At 35.9% G+C, this 19284-nt stretch overlaps 1 protein-coding gene and 1 long non-coding RNA gene across 2 annotated transcripts; one reads left to right on the top strand and one right to left on the bottom strand.

The window, feature by feature from the left end:
* Positions 1-1638: 1638 nt before the first annotated feature.
* LOC108030764 (uncharacterized) lies at positions 1639-2714 on the top strand. Its single transcript, XM_017103817.3, has 2 exons — positions 1639-1705; positions 1868-2714. Exons 1-2 carry the CDS (start codon positions 1703-1705, stop codon positions 2540-2542), a joined length of 678 nt encoding a protein of 225 aa, XP_016959306.1. The 5' UTR covers positions 1639-1702; the 3' UTR covers positions 2543-2714.
* LOC127010907 (uncharacterized) lies at positions 2708-4679 on the bottom strand. The gene is made up of 3 exons (XR_007763795.1): positions 4421-4679; positions 4238-4354; positions 2708-3220 (listed from the first exon to the last, which is right to left on the bottom strand). It is a non-coding gene; the product is annotated as an uncharacterized LOC127010907 (long non-coding RNA).
* Between the last annotated feature and the right edge of the window lie 14605 nt (positions 4680-19284).

The following is a 19284-nucleotide window of genomic DNA, read 5'->3' as shown; positions in this document are numbered from 1 at the left end:
TTTTTTAATAAGTTTTGAATTTCGAATTTAATTTTGATCAAAACGAAACAAAACTTTTTTAATATCACTGAAACTAGCAACACTTATCAGTAATTTACAAAATAAGTATTGTATACTAATAAAACAAAACAAAGATTTAATGTTGGCTTAAGAATATTTAATACTTCATTTGAGTATTTTTGAACAAATCATGATAATACCGTCATGCTTGAGCAATTCAAGTAAACCATTTTAAAACAAAAATTTTTTTATATTTCAGATCATCTTTAAAAAGACTTTTCATACGAATTAAGCATACTTGATTTATTCATAATAAATTAATGGTTAAAGAAAATTTAACTCTTGATTTCGACTGAAAATGGATACAAGATACCTTTCTTACCTGTGTAATTTTTAAGCCCATTTGGGCATGGTTTTTTTCTGAGTGAAGCGGCTTTATTGGCGGACCTGTTTAATGTACTACCATTGCAAAGGAGATAATGGACCGCGTCCGTGCAGTGCACTGCAAAGAGCTCTTTAAATTGGACAAAAAGTCGATGCCCATTAAGTATGCAGAAGCAGCATCGCTTGTTGCAACAATGACAGTATCAACAGGGCCAATAACGCAACTTCATCCATTTAATTTCATTTTAATGCAAAACAGACTCCACGAAGGTGTCCTGCAGACTGGCGAGTGCATCCAGCGGACTTCTCCTCCCTCGGCCCTCGGCTTATCCAGCAATCAAATAATTGGGAGGCAGGGGACGGGGACAATAAATGCCGGGAGCCTGTTCAATGCATAATTTTAGCAGCGTTGCATATTATTGTTATGGCCGATTGTCGCTGTCATCATTTATATTTGCCTGCTGTCTGTGTTTGTCGAGGGCTATTCGGAATGAAATGGTTTATCGCTTATCACCGGACAGAGGCACCCAGCCATGTTCTCTGCGCCTGAGGCGCTGTGCTCTATTAATAGTCGAACAGTTGCCAAGTTGAAAGGATAAATATAGACGTTATGAGGTGATCTCAAGCAATTACCGTTGATTAAGGACTTTGAGCACGTTCTGCCACAACTTAACTCAGTTAGAAGCAGATAATAAGTGGGCAAAACGATTCTTTTGCCAGCAAGCCCTCAATAACTCTTACCTCAAGAGACTCAGAAGCAATCAGGAAACAAATTTGCCAAATGTGTATTCGCGTTCAAGGTCAGATTTCAAGAGCTTTGCCGAAGTATTACCATAATCCGGCATAGAACTTGTGAAGTGGTTAATAAAAGTGGTTGAAATGAGGCTGGGGGATACTGGGAGGAGACTGCCTGACTGACCACAAGGCTTTTCCACATTAGCTCTATCGAGCCATCACGAGTCATCGCTGCCACGCATATGGGCGAGACACTTCACATCGAAAAGCAGATCCAAAAATAATTGTGCTCAAGTGCGTGGCCGAACGCGGATCGACAAATTAGGCAACCATATACCAGAGCCACCGCTGCTGTCTTTGCATAAGTGGTTAAGAGAGTCTGATGTTGGGTTTGATGAGCTCTCGACGCGGCCGAGTTCAACCTGGCTCAAAGATTGGCGATGGAAACTCGATTCCAGCTGCCCAGCGAATTCTGGCTATAAAGCCGCGGGCCCAATCGGAGCAAGGCATCATTCGGTTCAATACTAGTGGCACAGCAACATCTTAAGTCAGCTCGAATAGTTAGCCAAACACAAACTTCACAATGGTAAGTAATACTGAAAGTTTAAGGACCCCAAGGCATTTCAGAGTATCCTTTAAGATACAAACATACAATTGCTGGCACTGCAGAAGTTTTCTTAAATTGAAATCCATTAATCCACGAACTTGAGTTTGAAAGCCCCAATAACGTACTCATTTGGCCGTCTAGAAACTCTTTATCGGCGCCCTTACCATTTGCCTGGTGGCCCTTGCATTAGGCCAGTCGGCAGATCCGGCTGCAGCCCTGGAGCCGTCCGCTGAGTACCTGCCCCCCGTTGGCGAAGTGGAGGCGGCCCAGCTCTCCGACGCCGGGTACAAGTACAAGACGGTGCGGCGCCTGAAGCTGCGCCACCGCCGAGAGGTGCCCAGCCAGGAGTACCTTCCGCCAGTAGACAACACACCCAGCCAGGAGTACCTGCCGCCAGTCGACGCCGCTGCCATCGGGGACACAAAGGTTGCCAGCGACGGCTACAAGTACAAGACGGTGCGAAAGCTCAAGTTCCGTGCCCGCCACCGCCGCGACGTCTCCGAAATCGCGGAGCCCAGCAACGAGTACCTGCCGCCCGTGGAGGTGCAACTGGCTCCCGAGCTGAAGACCATTCTCGGGGACGATGGCTACAAGTACAAAACTGTGCGCCGGCTCAAGCTGCGTCGCCACCGTCGCGAGGCTGCCGCCGAAGAAGACGCTGCCGATGCCACACCCAAAGGAGAGTACCTGCCGCCCGCCGAGGCTGCCGCTCCCGCAGAGGTCGAGCCAAAGGCCGCCGAGGAGGGCACCGAGCTGGCCAAGGACGGCTACCGCTACAAAGTAGTGCGCCGTCTGCGCTACCGCTACCGCCACTAGGACTCCGACCCAACCACCGAACCTAGGCACGTTGAACCAAATAGATCCTGATAGTACACTCGGGAAGTAGAGTCGCCCTAAGCGACTGACTTCCTCTTCAGCCCTTCCGTAATACTTAAACTTCAGTTGAGCCCGCATATGGAATAATAAAATTTATTCAAGAAAAATCAAATGGTACCCCTAGCGTATTTTCCCGCGAGTCGCCAACTAAAGACCACAAGTCCGGGATCAAAATTAACATTTTCTTCGAGCTGCACATTAAACAATGTTCTTAGGAAAAAGCGTTCAGGTTGCGACTGCCAGCTACAGCCAATGGGCGAAATGGAATTGAAATCATTGGCCAAGTAATGGGCGAAAGGCAAGCGGAAAAAACTTTTGGACCTCGCCAAGAGGGCCAATTTCTATTTCGAAATTAAGTGTGTTCAGTTCAAGGCACCAGCGTAGCGGCAGGGGAGCAAGCACGCCGAGTGCAACGACTCCTTTTCAGCCCCTCTTGCTCGACTGGGCCGGCATCTTTTTACGGTCAACTTTTCGTAATATTATTTTGCATTTATTTGCACAAAGTTGATTTTTCCTCTGATTTCTTTGTTTTCTTTGGTTGGCTTTGCGGAGCCAGCCAAATTACAATATTGTAGCGGCCCGGTCTTGGTCCAAAACCAGGAAGAGGACTAAAAGCATCTGGAAAAGAGTAAATAAAACATTTTTTGTGATTCAACCATAAAGTTACGTAATTGAGCGCTTTACTTTTGGTAGCTGGCCCAGGCCAAAAAGGTTATCAACGAGTTCATGTTTAGTACTCGTTTGGTAATAGACTAAAATTCATAGCCTATCGATGATTTCTTAAAAAGTTTTCTTATGTTATGTTCTGTTATGTGGGAGGCAGACAGATTTAGGCGTTTAAACCGTTTGTGGGCGGTAGAGTGGGCGTGGCAAAATTTTGTTTAGGTCGATAGGTATTCATGAGACAAATACATTTAAGCAAAACAAATTTTCTAGCATGAATACTGTGGCCACCACAGTTTTGGGCGGTTAGTGGGCGTTAGATTGAACGTGGAACGTTTTTATACCCGTTACTCATAGAGTAAAAGGGTATACTAGATTCGTTAAAATGTAACAGGTAAAAGGAAGCATTTCCTACCCCATAATGTATGAATATTCTTGACCAGGATTACTAGCCAAGTAAATCTAGCCAAGTCCGTCTGTCCGTATGAACGCATGTGAACTTGGCATGTAGATTCCTGGGCTTCTTCTGCAGCGCAAGTCTATTTCAGCGGGGTGCCACGCCCACGATTCGCGAAAGACTATAGCGCCTACAGCTTTTATGCTAGAAAAAAACTTGTAACTGAAATGTATTTGTCTCATCGATACCCTAAAAATAATAACTGAACTGATTAGCCTTTTCACACCTAACCTAAAACACCCACAAATGGCCAAAACCACATTAACATATATTCAAATATCTGGTAGGAGGCGATTTACAATATCTATTTTCCGCTTATATATCTTCATTTCTCTTTTGGAAAAGTGGGAACCTCGTGTTCTCCAAGCATTTTTAGTTTGATTTCTAAAAAATTATTTATCAGGTATTCGTAAACGACTCGCATAATAAGTGAATTACCACTTCTCTATGAATTTCATAAACATTTACAAGCTTCTGGCCAAAGTCCTGAAAATCTTGAAACTGAGCATACATACCTCCTTTATAAGAGTTTTTTAAAGCATTCGGGTTCCTTCCTCCCTGCGCCTACTTTCCTCCACTTATTTCAGCATTTGCTTGTGCCTATGTCTACTCATTTCTTTTTCCTTCAAAATCTGAAAATCGATCAATAGAATTGAGGTGGGAAATAATAATAATTTAATGATACAATTAATTTATACCTGCACCGTTGTTGAAATACACTTTTCTATACAAAGGAAAAATCGCGAAAGTGATACCGATATCTTTTTTAATTTTAAATCTTGGTTTGGTAGACATTAAGCGATAAAAAGAGCAACTCCTTTCTCTTCAATATGAAAATTATTTAATTGATTACTTGAATGCCAAAAACTATTCAATAGTAATTCTCATAAAATATTTTTAATTAAAAGGAAAGCATTTGTAAGTTTTTCATCGACTAAAACTTTTTCAAAATTTATTATAAAGAGCCCAAAAAATGTTATGTAATAAACCTAAAACATGAGTATTAGAGCAAAGCGAATGTAAATCCCATTTTAAGTAATAATAATAGAAGAATGAAATATATATATTTTATGGATTCGTAAACGTCTATATTACGGCGTTGCAGGTAGTATATATAAATAATAGGAAAAAACGTATAACTTTGGTGTTTTTTAAAATACAACCTTATACGTTTGGAAATAAAATTTTTTAATTAGTTTTGGAATTCGAATTTAATTTAATCAAAATCGGATTCATTCTAGCCGTGTATATCTGTCTGTCTGTCTGTCGGTGTGGTCTGGGAAACTATAATATTTATAGAGTTGAGATTTCCAATTTTGATTTGTTTCACAATTAAAGATTTAGAAAGATTTCACCCAAACATAACTCGCATACCGCATATATAACCGCATATTACAACATTTTTAAGATTACGATTATTTGAAACCTTTACATAACTGCCCAGCAGCTTGATCCAGCTCGGACCTTTTCTGTAAGGGGCTGCCCATATATTGTTTATTTTATTATTATTATTTTATTTATTTTAATAATTAACTTAAGGCTTCCTTTTAGGGTCGCCGATGATTCTCTGATAAAGCAGAAAGACGCCTGACAATCCTGACAATGGCTGCTAATGTCCATTGCAGAATGTCCATGTAGGGAGCGAAGTCAGCCAAAGATCAAAATTTAAAGCCCCCCATCGAAATTCACTCGCTTAATTTGCTAGTTTTTCAGGTATTTCCTTAGGTCATCTGGGCAGCGCGGTGAAAAACAGACCCGACGAAAAGAGTTGCCTCTCTCTCAATCCTATGCACAGTGGTGCACAGTGCACATTCAATAATAATTTTAAAACTATATGGATATCAGAGGACTGTATGAATTTATTTATTTCTCAGCTTACTGATGAGACAATACATTTCAGTTGTGGGCATCAGAGTGGGCATGGTACCCCGCATTCGCTGCGTATGAAGTACAGGTATCTGCATGCCATGTATGAATATTCTAGCTCTTATAGTTTCCGAGATCTCAGGTTTATACGGAGGACGGACAGACGGACAGACAGACATGGCTAGATCGACTCGGCTAGTGAACTTGATAAAGAATATACCTGGAAACGTTTCCTTTTACCTGTTACATACTTTTTGACGAATTTATCCATATACTTTCCCAAAATTCATAAAATTTAAGTTTCTTATGCTGAACTGTTTATAAGGACTTAAATGATTCCAAGAAACTAAAATATAGTATGGATACGCACAAAAAATTCCAAGGCTCAGGAAGTTTTAGATGTTCGAAACTAGTAAATTTTGCTATTTTTGTTTACTAATAAAATTAAAGGGACTCTTTTTTGGGTTTTCACTTTAAAATTTTACTCGAAATCGTTAGAACATAAGTGCATAATTTTTAAAGGGTGGTATTTAGACAAAATTGTTAAAAAGGCGTACAAAGAATTTCAACAGGGTGTACAAAGTCCCCCAAAATTTTGTTTTGCGTATTACATTTTAACGGAGCATGCGATTTTAAGAGTTGAGGTGTCATTTGACGCGTATTTAGAGTGAAAATACAACTAGTTAAATAGCGCGGAGTAATTATCCCCACCGGCCCAAACAGATACAATTTTGTAAAGTGATTACTTTATGACTCAAAACAATCGGACGATTACTGTACATTTTTGTTTCTTCGTGTATACGAGTAGTAGCCTTCGCACACCCTCCTGGTCCACAGTGATACTCAGAACAAATTCTAAAGAGCGGATCCAAGCATGTAGACGACTGACCCCAAATTTTAAAGCTTCAAGCATGGGGGGAAAGTTTTTGAAATCAAAAACCTTTGGATTTCCGAATTTTTGTTGGGGTGAAACCACAGATTGGACAGTATTGAGTTGATTTAGTACCAGTTAGTATGTTTAGTACATTCCCATCAATAAGTGTCATACGCATTTGATAAAATGAAATTCCAAACTCTGAACTTATTAAAACATGTTGATTGCAAGCGTGGAAGGTTATATGTTAAAAAACACCGTAGATATAATTTGAAAACATTTTTTTTCGCTTTTTCATATGGGAGCTATAAGATATAGTTCCAGGCGAAAATGCAAATTAAACTTTTTCAAGGTCCCTTCGGATTTCCCTTGTTTCTTATACTCATTTGTTGAATGGCATGACCCCTGCATGGGAAACGTCTAGGGAAATCACTTTGGAAATTCCAACGAGTTTTACATGTGAAATCCTTGCAAGGAAAACGTCCCAGTAAAATCATTTTGGAAGTTCTTGATTGTTCCATTGAGTTTCACCTGTGAAACGTCCAAGGGAAATCAAATTGAGTTTTCACCTTTCCAAATATTGAATTTAAAATGCATACATACATACACATTAACTTTTTACTATACTTTTTTTTTTGATAATTTCTTCTTAATGTTTCTCATCGCATTTCTTAAAGATTGCTCTGGGTCTTCGGAATCCCTGTCCAACGTTTCAGCAAAAAATAAGGGCGTGTTTTGCCAGACCGCTTTCGTAGGAAGTCTTCTACGCTGCTCTTAATTCTTTGCTAATGTTGACAGCAGCATGCAGTTTTAGGCAGAAAAAAAGCTTTTTGCGGACTTGCCCCGGAAATATACCCATATTTTTTGTGTTTATGCTTTGAATATTTATTAACAAATTATTATACAAAGTATAACAAAATAAACCAATCGGTCTCATTGAGAAATAAACAAGAAAGGAAGTTAACCGGCAAGCCGAAGTTTGTGAACCCTTGCAGTTGTAAAAATAATCAATAATTTTATTAAATTGAATTCGAAATTTTATAATAAATATAAAAATGTGTTTTAATTGTATACTTGTATATTTAACTTTTCGAACTGTGTAAAACTTCCTTTCTTGTTTTTTAAACACATGACCCTATTTTTGGATAAAAACAAACAAATTAACATAGCAAAAACATATTTACGAATAATAACTCTAATTCGAGATAAAGCTTATGATGCAAATTAAATAAAATATAGTAAAATGTAAACGAATATGTATGTATTTTAAATTCAATGTTTGAAAAGGTGAAAACTCCGCGAAAAAGCGGACTTCCCATACAGGTTTCTATACTACTCTAACATTTTGCTGTCAAGAAATCGGTCAGAGAAATAATAAAAAAAAATTTTTGTTTAATATTACTAAAGCTACCAACAATCCTTAAAAATGTTTCACGGTGTTACTAACTTTGATTATTCCTTATAATTTTGGTTCAAGAGATATTTTTTTAAAGAAATTGTGTCGCACTAGATATTGTCAATATAAGGCACATGCATTTTTCGGTTAAACTTCCGAAAACTTTCACACTACTGCACTTTCCTTTTTTTCTACTCAGAGTACAGTACTGTACAGTAATAATTGAGACGACACCCATATTTTTTATCAGATTGAGAAGCATAGTGTTCAAAAAAATTGCAACTTTAAAATTACTATCGGTTGTGTGGTTACTCCATACAATATTGTCCACTCAATAAAACAACGCTATGGTCAAGTGCTACGACTATCAGATACCCGTTACTCAGCTTAAAAAGCAAAAGGGAAATGGAGATATATAAGCAGCTACTTTAAAATATGCTAATGTGATAATGCGGCAGACTGATTTACAGGTTTTGGCCATTTGTGAGCGTTAGAGTAGGCGTGGCAAATTTTTCTTAGGTCGATCGATAGGTATTAATACGTAGATAGGTATGTTACTTACTTTTCGACGAATCTAGTATACCCTTTTACTCTAAGAGTAACGGGTATAAAAATAGCCCTGAACTCAAGAAATTAGCCGTTAAATAAAAAATATCTACCATGATTGATTATCATCCTAAAGCGCTTCGCCGTAATTTTAAGTAAATATTTTTCTTGAATTTAGGAAAGCAATTTCTGGAAACAAATACAAATTATTCTTAAATTTACGCCAATTTATAGGAAAAAGTTTCTTTAATTTTTATTCAATTTTTTCGTAAATCAATTAAACTATTTACTTTATTAAAAGGCCCATTTTCTAATATAAACAACTATTATTATTAAGAATTAATTCATCCACCCCCCACCAATAAATTAAATTTCTAAAATTGCTGCAAGCCACTTATAATTTTTTTTTATTTTTATATTTTTATTATAATTAATGTACAATTTAATCAGATTCCTCTTACTCTAAATGTATTTCAAAACAATCACTTTCATTATCGTAATCGGATTCATCTTCGGACGAGCTTACGGAGGTATCTTTGTCCTTTTTATTCAATATTGGATCCTCAAAAAGATAGATACCCTCTGCAGGAAGACGCTTTCTTTTATTTTGTCCTTTGGTGATGCGGAGATTAGAGAGTAAAGGATCGGACGAATACATAGCCCTGTGAAACACATCAGGCATATTGCCAGTGCGGCTACATTTTCTTGCGTCAGCTTTAAATAATTTATGCCTTGCTTCCGATGCACATTCTCCCAAAGAGCCAACTGGAACGATTGATCCTTGTATGATTTTATATCCGTGTACTAAAATTTTGTGTACAGTCGGAGACATGGGGTACCAAGGATAGCTCGACATACATGTGGTGAAAGTTTCAAAACAAAATAATTTAAATTTTTTCAGAATTTATGGGATAATTAATTACAATTTACAGCAATCAAAATAATGTAAAGGCGATGAATCAAGTGGTGGTCTACTCCTAAAATCAAATTGTTTGACAATTGTTTTGAAGTACAGAATGCTCTTCTCGCTGTGTTTCCGTCATTACTGTTGCCCATACCATTTTGCCTCGGGATGTCTACATGAAGTCCCATATCTTTCCAAAACGAATTTTGAATTCGCTGTTACCGTGCCGCTAGTTTGTCTTTGACATGACACTTTTTTAGCCCGATTCTATCCTCATATCCTCGCATGAAGGGGGCTTATTCCATGTTGATCCGTATTTGGCTTCATATCAAATGTTTTGGAATAGAAATCATTTATTTCAAGAATTTGAGTTGGTTTTGCTCCACACATTGGACATGACTGTATATATATTAAAAACCTTGCCGTCTATTAGGGTTAGGTGACCATCAAATTTCACTGATATTTCGCTGTTCTTATAAGAGTGCATGTAGACATTCAGATTTTTAATTTGACTGTCTAAGTTTTCTTTTTCGTTTATTATGAGAGATGTTGATTCTTTAATCAGAGGACGGCAAAATATTGTGGATTAAAGCTCCGCAATCCACAATATTATTATTTCAGCCAAATAACTCTTTCTGCTTGATCTACCATTTTAATTTGTATTATTGAGGTCACAAAAAGAGAGTCATCTAAAGTTGGAGATTCAGTTAAGTTAAATTTTTGTTTGTATAAGATATGACCTGTAGAACCATCAAAACCGTAGCTGAAAATAAATAAGCACTGAGTTATATCCGTAAGCGTTTCACAGACTTCCTCTTGCATGATTAGTATTCGGAAAGCGGTATGGTTCAACAAGTTTTGTAAGAAGTCTTCTTAGCTTCATTTTCGCTGCAAACTATTCCATCAGGCCTACAATTTTATTTCTCCTCCGCTATTTTCGAATATGGTGAGTACATAAACGCAGCCCTGTTGTTTATTTAGTTTTTTAATATTTTGATATTGCTGTTTAGTTAAATTATTTTCCATTAAAAAGGATAGGACTTTTTCAGAAGATAAGGGACTGGAATCAGTTTTGCTAATTTTCTCTTTTAACTGACCAACAGATTCTGTTGAAGCCGTTTTTAAAACAAAATGCATGTTATTTTCAATAGATTTTCTTGCCGAAATGGTGGCAGCGTGGAGTAAAAGAGAACTTGAATTGTTATTTCTTTCTGCAAGTTCAGATGATAATTTTCTTTTGATCCTTAAGCCAGCATCCCCATAATTCATTTTTGGGCGACCTCGTTTATTCGATGACATATTTTGAGCACAAACGCTTAAACTCATATTGCCGGCTAGCCACAAAGAGTGTTTTAAATATAACCAATGAAACATTTAATTTTGGTTGATATTTGCTGATTTAAAGTTTCATCAAATTGCTCGCCGTAAAGTTGTGTTTGTATGTAGCTTCTTAGAGCATCTTCCGAACGCCTGTTTTTTTCCCAAAAGTCATTTTTTTGAAGAAACGTGCAAAAAGTTTCAAAAATGATTAGTTTTGCGATATTAAAATCACCAACTCTAAATCACCTAATTTAATTAGGCTATTTTTGGGGTTATTAGTGTTTTTTCTTTTAAGAAAGCCGTTAAAAAATTAATTGCTAACCTGTAGCTTAAGCGGAAAAATTATTAATTTTGCCTTTTAATCTAAGTTTATGCGGTGTTTATTTCTCACTGAACCTATATATTGTTGACAGTAAGTATCTTTGGGTCCTTATATAAATGTATTTCTTTTAAGGGCTTGATTAGGACATACTCACTATTAATTTTGTTAAATGCATTTTCACAAAAAGTAAAGTGAATGAAGCTGTTATGTTTTCCTTTGCCTCAGCCGATCCGTTGGGCGAATATTATTCGAGTTAAGACAAGACCTGGAGGTACTCGGATTGATAACAATATCATTATCTTGAAAATATTGAGGAGATATAGAAGACGTATTTTTGAAGGAAAAGACCATTTTCACTTGTCGTCTCAGAACTTAAATTTGCATCATTGGTTGCATTTAGCTTTTCATTTAAAATATGCTTGAAAAAATTTTGAACAATTGGGATAACAACAAAAAAAGTAATATACCGTACGAGTCAAATGAAGGAAATTCTCTTGTATGAGACCAAAATTCGTTAAGTTTTAAAGGAACCTGAGAAAATTTTCCATACAATTTATTTTGAAAACTTAATGGATACTGTTTCAAATCAATAATGAATTCTGTTAATCATATAATTTCATGTCTAAAAACTTTAATAAATAGTTTGAAAGCTGGCAAGAAAGTTGGTACTTTATATAATACGACTGAAACATTTATACACATAAAAACGTTCCTGGTTGTTAGGGCCACTTGCGATCTTACAAATCCGTGGTTAAAAACTGGCCCTCTTTCCAAAGCAAGAGTCGGTGGTTTTCGTATCGTTGTCGAAACGAACACGGAATGCAACAGCACTAGTAGAAGATGTATTTTAAATACTAAAATATTCTCAAAATTAATTAAAGAAATTAAGAGCACAAAACAAATTATAAAAATTAAGAACGCTATAATCGAGTGCCTTAAATATCAGATACCCGTTACTCAACTTGAGGGAGCAAAATGAAAATGGAGATATATAAGCAGCAAAGAAATATTGTAAAGCGCCACCTACTTCGGTAGGTGTGGGCGGCAGACGGTTTTACTATAATTTTGCGCGGTTGGTAAATAAATTAAATTTCTAAAATTGCTGCAAGCCACTTATAATTTTTTTTTTATTTTTATATTTTTATTATTATTAATGTACAATTTAATCAGATTCCTCTTCCTCTAAATATATTTCAAAACAATCACTTTCATTATCGTAATCGGATTCATCTTCGGACGAGCTTACGGAGGTATCTTTGTCCTTTTTATTCAATATTGGCTCCTCAAAAAGATAGATACCCTCTGCTGGAAGACGCTTTCTTTTATTTTGTCCTTTGGTGATGCGGAGATTAGAGAGTAAAGGATCGGACGAATACATAGCCCTGTGAAACACATCAAGCATATTGCCAGTGCGGCTACATTTTCTTGCGTAATGCTTTCTGTCAGCTTTAAATAATTTATGCCTTGCTTCCGATGCACATTCTCCCAAAGAGCCAACTGGAACGATTGATCCTTGTATGATTTTATATCCGTGTACTAAAATTTTGTGTACAGTCGGAGACATGGGGTACCAAGGATAGCTCGACATACATGTGGTGAAAGTTTCAAAACAAAATAATTTTAATTTTTTCAGAATTTATGGGATAATTAATTACAATACAGCAATCAAAATAATGTAAAGGCGATGAATCAAGTGGTGGTCTACTCCTAAAATCGAATTGTTTGACAATTGTTTTGAATCACAGAATGCTCTTCTCGCTGTGTTTCCGTCATTACTGTTGCCCTTACCATTTTGCCTAGGGATGTCTACATGAAGTCCCATATCTTTCCAAAACGAATTTTGAATTCTCTGTTTCCGTGCCGCTAGTTTGTCTTTGACATGACACTTTTTTAGCCCGATTCTATCCTCATATCCTCGCATGAAGGGGGCCTATTCCATATTGATCCGTATTTGGCTTCATATCAAATGTTTTGGAATAGAAATCATTTATTTCAAGAACTTGAGTTGGTTTTGCTCCACACATTGGACATGACTGTTAATATATTTAAAACCTTGCCGTCTATTAGGGTTAGGTGACCATCAAATTTCACTGATATTTCGCTGTTCTTATAAGAGTGCATGTAGACATTCAGATTTTTATATTGACTGTCTAAGTTTTCTTTTTCGTTTATTATGAGAGATGTTGATTCTTTAATATACGAAATTTTTGCGGTATGGTTCAACAGGTTTTGTAAGAAGTCTTCTTAGCTTCATTTTCGCTGCAAACTATTCCATCAGGCCTACAATTTTATTTCTCCTCCACTATTTTCGAATATGGTGGGTAGATAAACGCAGCCCTGTTGTCTATTTAGTTTTTAATATTTTGATATTGCTGTTTAGTTAAATTATTTTCCATTAAAAAGGATAGGACTTTTTCAGAAGATAAGGGACTGGAATCAGTTTTGCTAATTTTCTCTTTTAACTGACCAACAGATTCTGTTGAAGCCGTTTTTAAAACAAAATGCATGTTATTTTCAATAGATTTTCTTGCCGAAATGGTGGCAGCGTGGAGTAAAAGAGAACTTGAATTGTTATTTCTTTCTGCAAGTTCAGATGATAATTTTCTTTTGATCCTTAAGCCAGCATCCCCATAATTCATTTTTGGGCGACCTCGTTTATTCGATGACATATTTTGAGCACAAACGCTTAAACTCATATTGCCGGCTAGCCACAAAGAGTGTTTTAAATATAACCAATGAAACATTTAATTTTGGTTGATATTTGCTGGTTTAAAGTTTCATCAAATTGTTCGCCGTAAAGTTGTGTTTGTATGTAGCTTCTTAGAGCATCTTCCGAACGCCTGTTTTTTCCCAAAAGTCATTTTTTTGAAGAAACGTGCAAAAAGTTTCAAAAATGATTGGTTTTGCGATATTAAAATCACCAACTCTAAATAACCTAATTTAATTAGGCTATTTTTGGGGTTATTAGTGTGTACCTTTGTTATACAAAGCAATTTTTTTTTTTAATTTCGTATGCCTCAAATTAGGATTAGCTTTATAGGCAATATAATTTTATGCAGTGTGGGAGTAGGAGTAGGAAAGTGTATTATAAAGATTTAAAAAACAAGTTCGAAAAAAAATTCTTTCGCTTAATGTTTCCAAATCAAAAATTTTATTGATAACGAAAAATAAAATATTGTCACACGTCATATTTAAGAATACCTTCAAATAATCATATAATATGTTCAGCGAGAAGTTTTTAAGTGGGTGCATAAAAGTTGATTAAGTTGTTAAAAACGCTGTCTGCTTTTATCGCGGTCAAAGTACATTCTAAATTCTGAAGGTAATTTTGGAAGCTATGTTCATATCTTCAAAGTCGTCAACGTAAATAAGGAATGGAAAGGCTATTTTATTACTGCCCTTATACTTTTAAATTGGTTAATGTTTTTTCTTTTAAGAAAGCCTTTAAAAAATTAATTGCCAACCTATAACTTAAGCGGAAAAATTATTAATTTTGCCTTTTAATCTAAGTTTATGCGGTGTTTATTTCTCACTGAACCTATATATTGTTGACAGTAAGTATCTTTGGGTCCTTATATAAATGTATTTCTTTTAAGGGCTTGATTAGGACATACTCACTATTAATTTTGTTAAATGCATTTTCACAAAAAGTAAAGTGAATGAAGCTGTTATGTTTTCCTTTGCCTCAGCCGATCCGTTGGGCGAATATTATTCGAGTTAAGACAAGACCTGGAGGTACTCGGATTGATAACAATATCATTATCTTGAAAATATTGAGGAGATATAGAAGACGTATTTTTGAAGGAAAAGACCATTTTCACTTGTCGTCTCAGAACTTAAATTTGCATCATTGGTTGCATTTAGCTTTTCATTTAAAATATGCTTGAAAAAATTTTGAACAATTGGGATAACAACAAAAAAAGTAATATACCGTACGAGTCAAATGAAGGAAATTCTCTTGTATGAGACCAAAATTCGTTAAGTTTTAAAGGAACCTGAGAAAATTTTCCATACGAAACTTATTTTGAAAACTTAATGGATACTGTTTCAAATCAATAATGAATTCTGTTAATCATATAATTTCATGTCTAAAAACTTTAATAAATAGTTTGAAAGCTGGCAAGAAAGTTGGTACTTTATATAATACGACTGAAACATTTATACACATAAAAACGTTCCTGGTTGTTAGGGCCACTTGCGATCTTACAAATCCGTGGTTAAAAACTGGCCCTCTTTCCAAAGCAAGAGTCGGTGGTTTTCGTATCGTTGTCGAAACGAACACGGAATGCAACAGCACTAGTAGAAGATGTATTTTAAATACTAAAATATTCTCAAAATTAATTAAAGAAATTAAGAGCACAAAACAAATTATAAAAATTAAGAACGCTATAATCGAGTGCCTTAAATATCAGATACCCGTTACTCAACTTGAGGGAGCAAAATGAAAATGGAGATATATAAGCAGCAAAGAAATATTGTAAAGCGCCACCTACTTCGGTAGGTGTGGGCGGCAGACGGTTTTACCATAATTTTGCGCGGTTGGTATATATATTCTTGATCTGCGTCACTGACGGGTCGATCTAGCCATGTCCGTCCGTCCGTCCGTCCGTCCTTCTGTCTGTCTGTCCGTTTCTACGCAAACAAGTCTCTCAGTTTTGAAGCTATTGGGCTGAAAATTTCCCAAAACTTCTTCTTTTTATTGCAGGTAGTATATACATAAGTAGGAACCAGCCGGATCGGAGAACTATATCTTATAACTCCCATAGGGACTTTCGTGGAAAAAATGTAAAAAAATTACATCTTCGGTGTTTTTTAATATATATTATCATTTTTTAATTAGTACTGAATTTCGAATTAAATTTAATCAAAATCGGACGACTATATCATAAAGCTGTCATAGGAATAATAGGAAAATTGGTGGGAAAATAATATAGACCAAATTAAAGCTTTGATGCTTTTTGACATATAACCGCCTTAGCTTGGAAATAACATTTTTTAATTAGTTCCGAATTTCGAATTAAATTTTATCAAAATCAGACGACTATGTCATATATGTAGCTGTCATAGGAACAATCAGGAAATTAGTGGAAATATAGGAAATGTGAGTGCCGTGTAAAACTGTACAGTACTGTAAGTTTAGAAATAAATACATTCATGCAGGCTTTTAATGTAAAGTACAATTTTTATAGTAACTAAACTATCTGCACAGCTTTATTTTAGCTTTTAATAAAATCCAAAAAATATACATAAAACCATTTTTAATACTAAAGTACAATTTTTAGTTACTAAACTATCTCCATTGTTTAAGTTTATATAATTAGTTTTATATAGTATGTTTGTGTGTGCTGTAAAACATTTATTATTTGTATTTTACGGTGAGCGGCAAAGCAATTTAAAAAAGATTCAGGCAAATTGAGGTGAAGTATTTAAGGCGAAAGCGGATTGAATCCATCCTCTTCATAAGCCGATAACGCCCAGAGAGAAAATTAGGGGGGCCTGGGGACTTAAGCTTAACAGCTGGAGGCCGCATTTCGGTGCACATTTTGTTGAATATATGCATTATCACAGATTTTCTCGCCGACTTTCTCATTCTCCTACTTCCCTCTGCATCATTTTGCCAGTACTTCCATTAAAAATCCATTTAAACAATCTTGATTGACTTGCGTCGCCTAATCCACCAAAAACGTAAGAGGCATCCCATTGAAGTTTAGCCATTATTGAGCAATTTATTACGGTAATTAAGTAGGTCGCACCCCTGTTTACCTTGTGATATTACACCATTAGCCGGTGCTACCGGAAAACCGATCGCCTTCCTGTATTAATTTGACGATATAATTTTGCAAACTGGTGTAATGTTTTGCTGAGAAAAACGATTTGATTTTGATAAAATTTAATTCGAAATTCAGAACTAATTAAAAAATGTTATTTCCAAGCTAAGAAGGTTATATGTTAAAAAACACCGAAGATATAATTTTTTTATATTATTTTACCACTAATTTTCCGATCGTTACTATGGCAGCTTTATGATATAGTCGTCCGATTTTGATCAAATGTAATTCGAAATTCAGAACTAAATAAAAAATGTTATTTCCAAGCTTAGAAGGTTATATGTTAAACAAGAAAGGAAGTTAACTTCGGCATACCAAAGTTTGTAAACCCTTGCAGTTATAAGAAATAATCAACTTTAGTAAATAATTTTTTCATATTATGTTCCCACTAATTTCCCGATTGTTCTTATGACAACTATATGATATAGTCGTCCGATTTTGATAAAATTTAATTCGAAATTCAGAACTATTTAAAAAATGATGCTAAGAAACACCGAAGATGTAATTTTTTTAAAATTTTTTCCTCGATAGTTCCTATGGGAGCTATAAGATATAGTTCTCCGATCCGGCTGGTTCCGACTTATATACTACCTGCAATAGGAAGAAGACTTTTGGGAAAGTTTCAGCCCGATAGCTTTAAAACTGAGAGACTAGTTTGCGTAGAAACGGACAGACAGACGGACATACGGACGGACATGGCTAGATCGACTCGTCTAGGGACGCTGATCAAGAATATATATGGGGTCGGAAACGTTTCCTTCACTGCGTTGCAAACTTCTGACTGAAATCATTATACCCTCTGCAAGGGTATAAATATCACGAGTGCAATATCTTTGTGGAAGGACGTCCTCCTTTAAGCGAAAAGAGAGCCCCGGAAGTGTGCGAAAGGCGCGTACTAAAAAAAGCTGCAGAATTGATACATCCTTCGAATGTTTGTATTACAGAAGATGCCGTTGGCTCTGTTTTAGACAAAATTAATCGCGTACATGTGTTGTTATGAATCCGTATTACAGTGTTATGAACTAGTATAATGTTAAACGTAACAACGAAGTGTTTGAAAAGTTTGACCGTACCTGTGTATTTATGGTATTTAGTAGGGTATCCCTTCAGTTCCAAAAAGACAGTTTCCCAAGGAAATCCCCTTGGGATTCCGAGGGGACATGTCCTGTGTATTTATGGTATTTAGTATAATTCCCTTCAGTTCCAAAAAATAAACAGTTTCCCAGGGCAATCCCCTTGGGATTCCGTGGGGACATGTCCTGGCGCACGGCGGAATTCCCTGGGATGCCCCATAGAAAAATTTTATGGGTTGTCCGTTTTTTAAGAGGGAAAAATGCAAAGGCAATTTTTTCGAAGACCCTCGGATTTCCCCTGTTTCTTAAACTCATTTGTTGTATGGGCTGTCCCCTGCAAGGAAATCGTCCCAGGGAAATACCTTCGGAAATTCTTGATTTTTCAATTGAGTTTCAACTGTGAAATCCCTTGCAAGGGACACGTTCCAGGGAAATCCCTTCGGAAAATCTCGATTTTTCCATGCAGTTTTCACCTTTCCAAATATTTAATTTAAAATAATTTACGTGAAAAGTTATAAAATTATTTTATTTTAAATGTATTATTTAAATCTATGTTTTCTTTTAGATAATTTGTTTTTAATGTTTTTCATAGCTTTTCTTAAACATTTTTTCGGATCCTCGGAATCTCTGGCCAACCTCCTGAAAAAATAATGATGCATGTTTAAATAAATGTGTTATTTTTATAGTTACCTTTTCAAACTGTGTAAAACCCGTTGATAAATTTCATCTCGCCGCTTTTGGGTAACGAAAACAGAACCTTCTGGGCTATGTCCTTAAACGCGGATCGACGCACAACGTTTTCAACTTAAAGAAGCACTTACCTGACTTGATTTTTTTCAAAAAATAACACTTTTATTTATAAATTAAAATGAGTCGCAGCGCATAATTTGAACAGCCGCTGCAGGCGGCAAGCAGATTATAAGACACAGAATAAGAGGGTAATATCCAAAGATTTGCCTCTCTTTTTTGCCGAACTGCTTTCGTCGTAAGTCTTCTATGCGGCTCCGAATTCTCTGCTGATGTCAACAGCAACATACAGTTTTAGGCAGAAAAAAAACAAAAAAGCTTTTTGCGCTCGGACATGTCCCGGCGACCGGACTGCGGAACTGAAAGGTTTTAACACATTTTTTTTTACTGAATTGCCGGGATCACTCTGGGTTAGTTTCATTGATAATTGCCTGATTAAATTAATTTACTTCTGGACAATAAAAAGTGCTTTTCGGTGGCTGAACTACGCTATGCTGAAAGTTGTTTATCGAGTACAGGAGAAGGACTGACTGGCGCTTTTGTAGACCTACGTACATAAGTTCTCATACTTTTTTAAGTTCTCAAAATATATTTGTAACGGGCTTAAAATATATTAAAACAGATTATTTTAAGCAAATTATTTGACGTTTCAACATCTACATATTTTTATACAGGAAACAGAAAAA

The sequence above is a fragment of the Drosophila biarmipes genome, chromosome 3L (genome assembly GCF_025231255.1).
Source record: "Drosophila biarmipes strain raj3 chromosome 3L, RU_DBia_V1.1, whole genome shotgun sequence".
In the NCBI taxonomy this organism is placed as follows: Eukaryota; Metazoa; Arthropoda; class Insecta; order Diptera; family Drosophilidae; genus Drosophila; species Drosophila biarmipes.
The sequence above is the reverse complement of the archived record's forward strand: the minus strand, read 5'-3'. Positions and strand labels throughout refer to the sequence as shown.